This window comes from Dermacentor albipictus, chromosome 3 (genome assembly GCF_038994185.2).
Source record: "Dermacentor albipictus isolate Rhodes 1998 colony chromosome 3, USDA_Dalb.pri_finalv2, whole genome shotgun sequence".
Lineage (NCBI taxonomy): Eukaryota > Metazoa > Arthropoda > Arachnida > Ixodida > Ixodidae > Dermacentor > Dermacentor albipictus.
Genome location: NC_091823.1, coordinates 52,819,829 through 52,832,562, shown reverse-complemented (window position 1 = coordinate 52,832,562; position 12,734 = coordinate 52,819,829). Strand labels below are relative to the sequence as shown.

General features: G+C 49.0%; 1 protein-coding gene across 1 annotated transcript in view; it reads left to right on the top strand.

The window, feature by feature from the left end:
- Positions 1-12,734, top strand: part of LOC135914095 (uncharacterized) — a 47,820-nt gene that overhangs the window by 4,262 nt on the left and 30,824 nt on the right. The window contains exons 2-4 of the mRNA XM_070536439.1: positions 252-434; positions 6,197-7,285; positions 9,103-9,280. Coding sequence (XP_070392540.1) covers positions 252-434; positions 6,197-7,285; positions 9,103-9,280 — 1,450 coding nt within the window. The remainder of the gene's footprint in view (positions 1-251; positions 435-6,196; positions 7,286-9,102; positions 9,281-12,734) is intronic.

Here is a 12,734-nt window from a genome sequence, read left to right as displayed (position 1 = left end):
TTTTTTTTTCTAGATTATGCAGAATTCTAAAAAAAATCGTCTGTCAGAGATAGCACAGTTCTATTCATCGAGCTGGATATTACTCGAAAAGGCGTACAGAATTTGCACGAGAAGTCGAAATGCATAATCGACTAATTAACAAAATCTCGGAGACAAAAATTTTAAACTTATTACTTTACGGCTTTAGTTGTATTGACTGCGACGTCAATGCAACTTCGGGGATTTTTTTTTTTTTTTTCTGCTATGGGCAGGCCTGCACCGCGCTCTCTTCCACAGACCGTATACCGCAGGTCCCATTGCCGGAGTCCTGGCCAGGTACATACCGATATGGAAGCTGTCCGTGGTCGGTTGCCTCGGCGGTTCTCTCGCCATATGCGTCTGCTTCTTCGCGCCCTCCATGCTTTTCCTGGACATCTTCCTTGGTGTCGTCCACGGTGGGTGTACTCTTGATCGAACGCACTCGTCACACAGGTGATGCCGCGTGTCCTTGGTCATCCGTGACATAGCTGTAATGCCCGAGCTCGAGGAAACCAGCTGCACTTTAGAGGAACCATCTGTCGACTGTTTCCATCTGACAAAACCATTTAAGGAAAAAAAAGGGGGACTGGGGAGGGGAAGGCAACAACGACAAAAAAGGCATACTGAGGGGATAGCGTTGAGGTGGGCATGATGCCCCTTTTAGGAGACAATTGCTGGAGCGCTTTTCTTTTTCTCTTTGCAGTGTTTATGTATGCTTACATGAATAATAATAATAACAACAACAACAACAATAGTGATAATAATAATAATAATAATAATAATAATAATAATAATAATAATAATAATAATAATAATAATAATAATAATAATAATAATAATAATAATAATAATAATAATGCCACTGAATAAGAAAGACAAGAATGCAAAGCACGTAGTACCTGCGCCGATTTTTTTTAACAGTCTTACAGTCTGCGAAAGAGCTGAATAGTACGGTAGCAGAGGCGCGCATTCTGAAATTCGTTGTCTGCATCCACAAAACTTCCCTCATACGTAAGAGCGTTTCTTCGTTGGGCAGCGTTCGGCAGACCTACATTCATGATAGCCATCTGCGCGATAACGCGACTATCGCCGCGGCGATGGCCAACTGCAGACGGCGCTAATCCGAGACAAGATTTGCGAATACGAGCCTAGATTTGCAACAGGCTGTACTTGTGCGTGTGATGTGTATGCCGTATTTTGCTGGCCGCATGCACTGTAGGGGTTGGAGGACGGGCTTCGGGATGAAATACCCAAAACTTGGGAGGGATTTATTCTACATTATGTACAAGGAGGTGAGCGTCAATTAACAGTCGTACAGACATTACGGGCCGGCAGCAACTCGGACGCTGCGGCCCGCGGCAAGAAGTTCGTGAGAGGTGAATCAGGGAATCAGGGCATGTCCCAGAATCTCAGGTCTCTCTGGAAGGCTTCTTATAAGCCCTTCGAGCACTGCAAGTCACGTCATGTTTGACCAATGGGAGAGTCCACTCCGATGACGCCACTTGCAGCCAATGGTAGGCGCCCGTGTCGTGGTGTCACACCTGTCGGGGCTCTCTGCGGACTTGCCACGCAGACTGGCAATCACTTCTAGGCCGGAGAAGGAGGGGGGCTGCACCTGCTCCATTGTCCGACGCCCACCTGCAAATCCCGGCGACTCGGCTCCGCAGCGGTGGCAACAGCCTTCTTCAAAGACGAAGGGGGTCGAATGAGCTCCATTGTCCCAGGGCCCCTTCTAATCCCGGCGGGACACGACCTGGGGGTCGCAAACTTGTTTGCACGTGTCGTCTCTGGAATGCGCTTTCCTGCTTCTGCATTCCTCAATTAGCTGTGCTGCAATCCGATGTGGTCTGGGGAACTCGAAGTAATCGCAGGAACCAGCTCCATATCTAACAGCTCGTCCTCGCCCCGGTTGTTCTGAATGGCCGGTGAAATCAATTCGCTGGCCATGAGGAACGCTGATAGAAGCTGCAGGGTACTGGGGTCGAGCCACGTTTGACGAACTTCGGGATTCTTGGCCCTGGAGAACAAACGTCAAACAAACCAAACAACACAGCGCTGCCCCACGTGTAAGCGCAGGCTCTTCGCCCCTGACTCGCCAGGCTATTACTGCGTCAAAATGAACCCTGATCTTTTAGTTCCCCAATTTTGACAACAGTTCCAACCACCCTTCCAAACAGCTATCCATTTCTCCTCGAATGCCGACAAGACCAGAGTACCACTGTTGTTGCAAAACAAAATGTCGTTGACGATGCAAACAACAAATGAAAACAGCCGAACATTTCTTAAGTGGCCTAACTACACGAACAGCATGTTTCCAATCTATCGCAGTGGCGTACTTATCGCACGTATTGGTGCCACTGAACAATCTGGTCAACCTCACAAGTATGTAATCACAAGCGCACTAGCCTTGTGGTCACTAAACAAAACGCGTACTTGCGTTGTAGGCAAACTTTTCCTTAACGCTTACTCACGTTTCTTCCCTGAAAGTCCTACAGGACACGTGACATAAACGAACAATTAAACTTGCGGGACTTACACACTCCGCAGAACTCTTAAAATAATGCGTCTTCTAATAACTAGTTCCAGGCACGCTCACTAAAGAAGTCAGATTACGGCTGCCCTCCACACACACTAGCAACCCAGTCATAAAGTCTGCTTCCTTCCGTCCACACAGGACACGCGCTAATGGAACTAAGAACGCTTCTCCGTGCAAATCATGCACTCACTGAAAATCTACGCGCTTAACCTTAGAAAATTCAACACTTAAAAAGAAAGAAGGTTAAATAACACACACGCGCGTTACGATAGGCCTCTCAACGATAACCTTGACCTTCAGGTTACTCACACACACAAAAAAAAAGCCTATTTACTTATTAATGAGCATCGCGCGAGACTACATGTTTACACAAACTCTTCAAATCTTTCAAATCTCGAGCTTCTCAAACGAAAACACAAACAAAGCTCATACGTTTACATATTGAAAGAAAACCTAGTCTCAAATCGCGAAATTTTCCGATGCTCAAAAATAAAACAAGACACTTCATTTCTACGGAAGCGCTCCAGGCCTCCTTTTCCAAACGCTTCCGTCTGACTCATACTTTGAGTCGAACGCGGGGTGGACGTGGTCTGAAAGCTACTCTGGCTGCCGAGAGACAACAAAAGGGCTGATTCACTATCAGCTCCCCCAAGACGTTACGGTCTACTGCCAATTTGCGTCCCCGCGCCCCGCTTTCAACACGAACTCGATTGACCGCGTCGCTACTCCCCACCTGGTCTCGTCCTGCCACCTTGCGTTTCTTCGAACTGCACGCTGAGCTATAAAAAGAACTACGGAACGACGAGGAGCTTAACTGCCTCGTGCCCTTTGTCCGCGTCCGTGCAGAACATTCTTCGCGGTCCCCTTTTGACCGGTGGCTCGAACGTTCTGGATGCGTCAACATCGTCCTAGACGACCGCACCTTCTTCCTCGCGCCCTGCCCATTTGGGTTTCTCGCCATCTTTGGCGGCGCTACATTAATTACCGACTTTCGGTCTTTACGGCGCTTCTTTTTAAGGCGCTTTCTCTTTGCACTAGCCTTCATGTCGCCTTCTCGTGCCTCGTGCTGGCCGGTACACATTTCGTCGGCCCGGATCGGCCTCTTACCCGCACAGTCTGAGTGAATTACATTTAAATCTACTCTCACTTTGCCTCGACTGGCGGACAGCTCAACCGACTCTGGCACAATGCAGTAGGCTTTACTCGAGTAAGACAACTCGCACTCTTGCGAACTGCCCTCTACTACATTGCCCAGCTCACGCTGTGAATCGGCACACAGCCCGTCGGTATCGCTCGCTGTCTCACGCGCACAGTCCGAATGATTAACAACGGAATCATCCCTATCTAGGCTATCTAGACTGGCGGAGAGCCGCACCGATCCCTGAACAATGCAGTTGTTTTCTCGTGAGCTACGGAGCTCGCCACCCCGAGAACTATTCTCAACTGCATCGTCCAGCTCGCACTTCATTTCTGCACGCACATCTGGCTCTACATGGGTGCTCGCTTCTGTCTGGTCAGCAGTACCCCTTTCTTCGCTAGCAACCTCGCTAACATTACCAGCGACGCACACGCTCGGTAACTGTGCCAATTTGTTCGCAGCTGGCCTAGCTGTCTCTACAGTCATCTGTTGGCACAGCACCTCGTCGCTCTCCTTGCGGCCTTTAACGGCCTCTGTTGCCACTAAGGCATCGTTAGCAGCTAGCCTTTTCCCTTCACTTATGATTCTGCAGCTAATCTCACAGGCACTACTCTTCTCATCGGCTTTTGGCGAAAGTCCGCTAGACACTTCCTCATTCTTTCGCTCTGTACTATCTACAGAATTCTCAGACAGCCGTTGTCTCTGTGCCAATAACTGATCACAATCCTGTATCGCTTTGATCAGTGCTGCCTTCTCTCTCTCATACTTTTCCTCTCGCTCAAGCTTACGTTGATTCTCACGTTCGCGTGCCTTCTCACGTTCGTGACGCTGACACATAAGAGCAAGTTCTTGAAGCTCCTGCTTCCGTTCATTCTCGCGTTCTTCACGCTGACGCTTACTCCTAAGTTCACGACGCTCTCGCAAACGTACACGACGTACACGCTCCCGTGGCTCCTGTATCACCTCCCAAGCAAGCTTAATGCTTTCATCATCATTGCCACTATCTTGAATCGCCTTTATGATAGCTGGCGTTTCCATCCGTTCGTCCGCCTCAACTCCCAAATCGTCGCACACCAACAACAAGTCTAACCTCGTCAACCTTCTAAGATCCATGGCAGCTGCCCCGAAAGGTGGTTAAAACTGTTTTCCTTAATTAATTTGTGCAAACACACAATGCAACAAACTCCCGATTCCCAGAACTATCAAAATTGAACACACAACCTTTGAGTCTGGCGAATCATAAGGAAAAAAACCACGCGCTCACTTACGGTTGCAGCACCCTGCCATCCGGTTCGTTCGTCCGCTGTTGCCGGTTCCTTCCGGACTCCCTGGGTCGAAGGCTCGCTCCTTCTTCGATACTCCCAGTCTCTTCGGACCTCTTTCGACGAAGGCTCTCTCTTCTTCGCTCTTCCCGGTTCTTTACGATCTCTCTCGACGAAGGTTGATTCGTAGCGCTGCCACCAGCTGATGTATTCGGAGGCGATCCTACCGCTGCCAACCAGATGTAGGGGTTGGAGAACGGACGTCGGGATGAAGGGCCAAACGTGGGGGTGTTTTATTCTACATTATGTACAAGGAGGTGAGCGTCAATTAACAGTCGTACAGACATTACGGGCCGGCAGCAACTCGGACGCTGCGGCCCGCGGCAAGAAGTTCGTGAGAGGTGAATCAGGGAATCAGGGCATGTCCCAGAATCTCAGGTCTCTCTGGAAGGCTTCTTATAAGCCCTTCGAGCACTGCAAGTCACGTCATGTTTGACCAATGGGAGAGTCCACTCCGATGACGCCACTTGCAGCCAATGGTAGGCGCCCGTGTCGTGGTGTCACACCTGTCGGGGCTCTCTGCGGACTTGCCACGCAGACTGGCAATCACTTCTAGGCCGGAGAAGGAGGGGGGCTGCACCTGCTCCATTGTCCGACGCCCACCTGCAAATCCCGGCGACTCGGCTCCGCAGCGGTGGCAACAGCCTTCTTCAAAGACGAAGGGGGTCGAATGAGCTCCATTGTCCCAGGGCCCCTTCTAATCCCGGCGGGACACGACCTGGGGGTCGCAAACTTGTTTGCACGTGTCGTCTCTGGAATGCGCTTTCCTGCTTCTGCATTCCTCAATTAGCTGTGCTGCAATCCGATGTGGTCTGGGGAACTCGAAGTAATCGCAGGAACCAGCTCCATATCTAACAGCACGAACAGCGCCCGGTAGCTTCGCATCGCAAACTTTTGCCTCCAGTAGTATACGTACAGTCGAGAGCGAAAGTCTAGAGACCATGACATCAAGGGAAGAAATGATTTCTTCTGGCACAGCCGTGCAGTGAGAAATCGTCTTAATGCACGACGCTGGTTAAACACGCGCGCGTAGGCAGTACTACTTGATTGCAGCCTTTATGCCTAGACTGCGAAGAAAAAGAAATTTAGTGGCACCTCTGGTCCCCATACTTTTGCTCTCGACTGTACATCTTTACAAATGTTACGACCTTTGCTTTGATTAATTTCTTCGTTCTAATGCAGGCACCAGTATGGGTTTGCTGAGCCTCTTCAGCGTCGTGGTAAACGAGCACTTTCTCAAGTACCGCGCAGCAGCCTCCGGCATCGCCAACGCGGGCTTCACAGTCGGAGGACTTGTATTCCCGCCGGTCATGAAGGCACTGGAAGAGAAATATGGAATCCACGGCACATTCTTGATTTTCGGAGCCGCCATGCTCAACTCGGTGGCCGGTGCTTTGCTGCAACGCACGCCGCCGGTGGCCCAACCGGAACGAGACGACACTGGGGCCTCAATCCACGATTCGGATGGAAGAGATGTTATCCTCAAAAATGGCGACGAACTCGTGAGACCCCTTCGGTTTTCCGATTATCCACACCAACTCGATGACGCAGACCTTTGTGGATGCAACCGTACTCCCGATCAATGTTGCCAGAAGTTCAATCTTTTGACGACTGAAGGGTGCAACGTCGATGGCAATCAGCCTCAGGGGGAAGAATCAAAGCTTGGTAGCACTGTTTCAACCGATTTCAACCACCCGAAAAAGGAAGTTTACTTTCCGGCGAAGAAGCACTTTGTACCAGAGCTAGTTGCAAATAACGGAATTCAAAAACCTTTGAACGGAGGACCTAAAAGTGCCAAAAGATCTTATTTTCTCTCTTTTCTCTTATTACCTGAATATTATCTCATCACCCTTTCCTTTTCCACCATACACTTTAACATGACTACGTATAATACTGTCGTAGTCGACTTTGGAGTGGACCGTGGGCTGTCTGCGTGGAACGCGGTTTACCTGATGTCAGCCTACGCGATGGCCGACCTGCTGGCTCGACTCGGCTCTGGTTTGATCACGGACAGAAAGTACTTGCGAAAAAGCACGGTGATGGGGTCTCACCTGGCGCTGTGGGGCGCATTGCTGTGCCTGATGCCCATGTGCAACTCGTATCCGAGCCAGGTGGCTCTGTCAGTCTTGCTTGGCTGGTGCAATGGCTCAACGATAATACTCATAGTGGTCCTCTTCATGGAGCTGGTGGGTATCGACAAGGTCGGCGTCTGCTTCGGAACTGCCAATGCACTCGCTGGACTTGTGGGACTCGCAAGGCCGTTGCTAATAGGTGAGCGAAACCAATCTCTTTGATGACTGAGTATTCCCGCTTGATCATATATGCTAGATGAGGTTCCATGTTTTGGGAGGAATAGCACAAAAACGCGGACAAAATGTCACACATGTACATGTAACATTCACCATAACATTGACAATCTGTGTATGTTCGACATTGTTTTCAATTCTTTCGACAAAAAAAAACTGTTTTAGCTTGTCGCGATACTTTATCCCGGCCAGTCTTGACGTAGATAAAGTACATAAGCAAGAATTTGGTTCGCGCGAGAGTTGAACAAGAAAGCGGGAGGAGGGGGAGGGGGGTGCTGGCTCGCATATCGCTTAACACTTTTCGTATGTCGACGCTACATGAGTAAGAACTGGGCCGTCGGCGTCTTGGAAACAATATTGGGTACTTCGTGTGAATCTGCATCGACCTTCCCTAGCCATTCGCCCTTATTTGGCATCGCACACGTCTGCAATAAAGGGTGTGAATATAGCACTCCTCCCCTTCCAACAGTAATAATCGTGTGTATATTCTCGCGCCTTTACCCTGTCCTTGCGTTCGCCCTTCGTAATTAGGGTTGCCATTTCTCAAGTGGATGAAGTAGGGACGTACTAGGTAGGTGGGGGGGGGGGGGAGGGGGAGGGGGGAGCACCAACCCGGTCAGTGCAAGGGTTCTGAAGTCCGTACGTGCAACAAAATCGAAAAAAAAATAGTCCTACATTGTCGCGATTTACAACAGGAGAGATGCAATATAGTACCTGAAAAACACGTCTAATACAGATAGAGGTACGTGCATGGTCAGGACCCATAACAGAACTTGAACAAGAACAAAAAGGAAACCGCCTTTATGCTTATGACAATGCAAAAAACACAAAGAATGTGCCAAGGAGCTGTCGCATATTATAAAAAGGAGATCTGGTGTATCTTGTGTTAGCTTGTAGGGGGAAAAAGAAAAAGTTGGGACATTCGGCCGGCCGTCCCGAGTGGGTCAAGTCGGGGCACGTGACATTAGAGTGTTTTAGAATAGGGGCCCCAAACGTTTTGGGGCCCCAAAGAAATAGCGTCGAAGCCACTGCGCATGCGCAAGACGCAAACTTCGTTTGGATTTTGCGTTGGGAACGCTGTTTCACCGATTTAGCGGGAGCCCAAATAGCGGCCCCAAAAGCACTGCGTCGGCAAACATGGCGGCGCCCATCGAAGCGACGGCTCTAACCTAGCACCAAATTGGGTTCGATTCGCGGTAACGCGTGAAGTTCGCAAGCTAGGAGAAGTGACTGCGGTTATCGCTTTCTCTCAACTAGCGTGTGTTATGAAGATTGACTCATTAGACGCCGCTGATTTTGAATTCGATTGTGGATTTTATGGCTCGTAGGCCTAACACGGCTGAGCTTGGCTGGTGAAGGCTAGTAAAGTTGGTTTGCTCAAAACTAAGTGCAACTAATTGTTTTCTGCTTACAGAATAACCTCTAAATTGGGATTAAACATGAATACACGAAAGTCAAAATGATTATTCCCATCATAACATGGTATATTTAATTTAATTATTTCTACTAGCTTTTCGTTGACGCCGTAGTGGCGCTGTCAGCGCAAGACGCTATCCGCAAACGTAAAACCGTATTCTAAATCTCTTCACTCCTACGTGCCCCAACGCTAACACCCGCAAAGCTCTTTGGGGCCCCAAACTATTGGGGCCCCTATTCTAAAACTCTATTACCTCGAAAGTCGTCACTGTCCCGCTAAATTGGGGCCTGCTGGCAATCATAGTCGCAATCGTCTTTCCCACCGATTTACGAGTTTTATTTTTCCCTTCCCTTCTCTATTCGCAGGATTCTTCAGAGATACTCAAGGGGACTACGCTGGATTATTCAGCCTCATCGGGGGAATGACGATGTGCGTGTCTCTGCTGTGGTTGTATTATCGCGTCAGAGAACGGGGCTCGTCGACGAGAAAAGATGGCCACTCGTCGACAATCTGTCCAAAACCTAAGGACCGTGTCTCAACATCGTGAGAAAAGTATCGGTACAAAGAAAGAAGTACTATTTTGGGCATTATGTGCTTGTGAGATGATACCTATTATCACGACGGTGAGGCATACGCTAGTAAACTTCAACGAAGTGCTGATTCCGGATTGCGCCCGCGCGTGAAACTAGACAAGAACCAACCGGAGGAGGATCAATCGCATCGCTTTATACTGCAAGTTCACAACGCATTGATACAGCAAAAAAAAAAAAGATTATTCGGCGTCCATTCTCCATGTTTTGTCCAGTACTCCCCCGTTTATTAAGAAGGCTCAGGACGTGTCTTGGCGCCTTCCGTGCTACGTCGAGTCCTTTTGTTATCACAGAGGCTCGTAATCGGCCTTTTAAAGTCAAATGAACAGTTCAAGGAGAAGACAAAAGGGAAGAGCGGGAGGTTAGCTCATGTAAGTACCCGCTGGCTATGCCCTATGCTTGGGAAAAGACTAAAGGGAATAAAACGTTAAAGAACAGACAGACAGAGAACTTTATTTAGGTCCTGAGGTACGCTACTACTCAAGGCGGTATACAAAGCAGCGGGCCGTTTCCAAGTCGGGACGGGCAGGCGGAGCATCACCGCCGCTTCGCGGGCCCTCTGGATGGCCCTGAGTCGATGTAGAAGGTCCGAGCTCCTGAGCATGGCGCTCCATTCCTTTTCGGTCGTGCCTTGAGGACCCTGTAATGAGGGGCACTGCTTGAGCATGTGATCTAAAATACAAGCGGCGCCACAATCTGGACATGTTGGATCAAGGCCGTCGATGAACTGGCTGTGGGAATGAAGACAAGGGTATGACCTGTTATGAAACATACGGAGGGTAGGTGCCTGTGCTCTAGAGAGCTTCTCATGAGGAAGCGGGAAGGCCCTCCTGCCCAACTGATAATGTTTGATGATCTCATTAAAAGTGAGGAGAACGTTTCTAAAGACCGCTATAGATTGAAGTCCGAAGACCCCCAGGCTGCCCAGCGTGGGGAGTTAGTTCGCGCGCTCGGGCGTGGGCGATCTCGTTCAGGTTGGCCATAACGTTAAAAAGAAATAAAAAATTAAGAGAAAAAAATTCACACAATAATGCGCTGCAACGCGCTACAAATTTCAAAGTCGGTCGCACAATTCCCATGTTCTTCAGTATCTGGAGCCGGTCGAGATTAGTACTCTAGGGCTTTTTTCTTCGTCAAGGAACGAACGTCCAATCTGTCAAGCGCGGTCGCGAGCATTTTTCTTACCACACTTTAATGGGGACAGTGACAGAGCAGGTACTTGTAATCGTGTCCTCGCAGCCGCAGTTGTCTCAAGCAGTGCTGTCGGCCATTCCAATGCGGAAGGAATAGGCGTTCGTGAATGCTATACGCCGAGCCACAGGCGGCACAGAAGTGTTTCTTCGGCTCATGGTATTCCTGGTGAAAGACTGAGTTCGCAGACCTGGATCCATTCTGTAGAGATGCGTGCGTGGGTTATTTAAACTTGAGTTCCGCTGTATCAGTGTAAGCTCGCGCGGGAGCGAGCGAAGCCTTATTGCTGCGTAGACCGATCGGGCAGCAGCATCCGTACTGTAGTTACCATAAATTCCGCAGTGACCCGGCAACCACTGATGGATGATGATGTGCCCGTTGTCGACTACGTGGTGGTGAAGTAGTCAGATGTCTGCGACTATAGCTGCGCGTTCGGTCCATGATAGAACGGGGACCGCATGGCACTGGCGAGCTGCCTTCGAGTCACGAAAGATATGGACTGTGAATGTGATGATTTGTGACCAATAAACTCCAGAGCAGCACGGATAGCTCCGAGTTCTGCGGCCGCCGGTGATGTAATGTGAGACGTCTTGAATTGGATGATGGTGTTTAGAGAACTTCTGGGTTTTCGTGCTTTACGTGCTAAAACCAAAATTTGATTATGAGGCGCGCCGTAGTGAGGGACTCCGGATTAATTTTGACCGCCAACGGATCTTTAACGTGTCCCCAATAAAAGGGACACGGACGTTTTTGCATTTCGCACCCATCGAAATGCGGCTGCCGCGGCCGGGTTCGAGGACTTCTAGACACGCGTACTCCATTCTAACCCAACACGAAGACCACACACTAAACAAGTGCCTTCAGGAAAGAAACAAAAGTGAAAACCTATAAGGTTACTCAGGATCATATAACGTTATTACCGAATTTTGGACCCGCCGTGGTGGCTTAGTGGCTATAGCGTTGCGCTGCGCTGCTAAGCCTGAGGTTGCGCGCTCGATTCCCAGCCGCGGAGGCCACATTTCTGTGGGGGCAAAATCCAAAACTGCTCGGGGGCCATGCATTGAGTGCACGTTGAAGAGCTCCAGGTGGTCAGAATTATTCCGGAGTTTCCTTCTTCGGCGTGCCTCATAATCATATCGTGGTTACGACACGTAAACAACCCAAAATTTACTTTTTTTTTCACCGAGTTTTCAAACATGGAGAATGGATCTCAGCCACCCTCCTTGGGTGCTGACAACACCCAAGATAGAATTGTCAGTCGAGGGTATTATACGCAAGAAGGTGTGTTCATGATAAAGCAACTTGTACTATATTAAATTTACTCCTTTTATCCACAGTATATTTATGTGTACACACGGACGGACTGTGCCAAAATAGTTTGTCTGCATCCGAACTCGCCATACCGGACCTGAAGCAAAAACGAACGTTTAGATTATCCCGAGTGATATCTATCGTCACCTAACTATTTGCGACATTCTCTGTCTTGCGTTTCACAGCGTCCTCAAGCCGCCCTTACGTCACTAAAGAGCACGGACCTAAATACGTTAACCTGACGTGGTTACTTAGTGTATTTGGTGTGGCGCTGCAGCACGACGTCGCGGTATACCATCCCGGCTACTGAGGCCGAATTTCGACGGGGGCGAAATGTAAGAACACCTGTGCACTTAGATTTAAGTGGACGTTAAAGAACCCCAGGTGGTCAAAATTAATCCGGAGTCCCCCACTACGGCGTGCCTCGCAATCAGATCGTGGTTCTGGCACGTAAAACCCCATAGTTTATTTTATTTTCCATAAATGCGTTGAATGTACATTTGGTATATGAAACCTTCAAAGAACACAAAACTCAGTGCAATCAATGGATTCCATGACACCGTAATATTCCTGGAAACACTGCGCAACAGAAGCTGCTGCAATATAGACGCATGGAAATGAAAAATACAGCAAATCTCCCTTTTACCCTTGCTGAAATCCCCCTGTTACTGAGACAGATATATCCTCTAGAGTTAATCCAAACACCTGAGTTTATCAGAAACCAAAGTTTTCAATGTTATTCTTTATAGACCATAGCAATAAATTGTCCATTCCGCGGAAGTTGAGCAACAAGAGAAATTTCGTAACTTCATTGCGCTGTCTGAGGCTTGGCACAACATTTACGCATCACTTTCTGTACAGAATTCAATGCGTTGCTAGTCTGCGGTGCCCTTATGGCCACGATG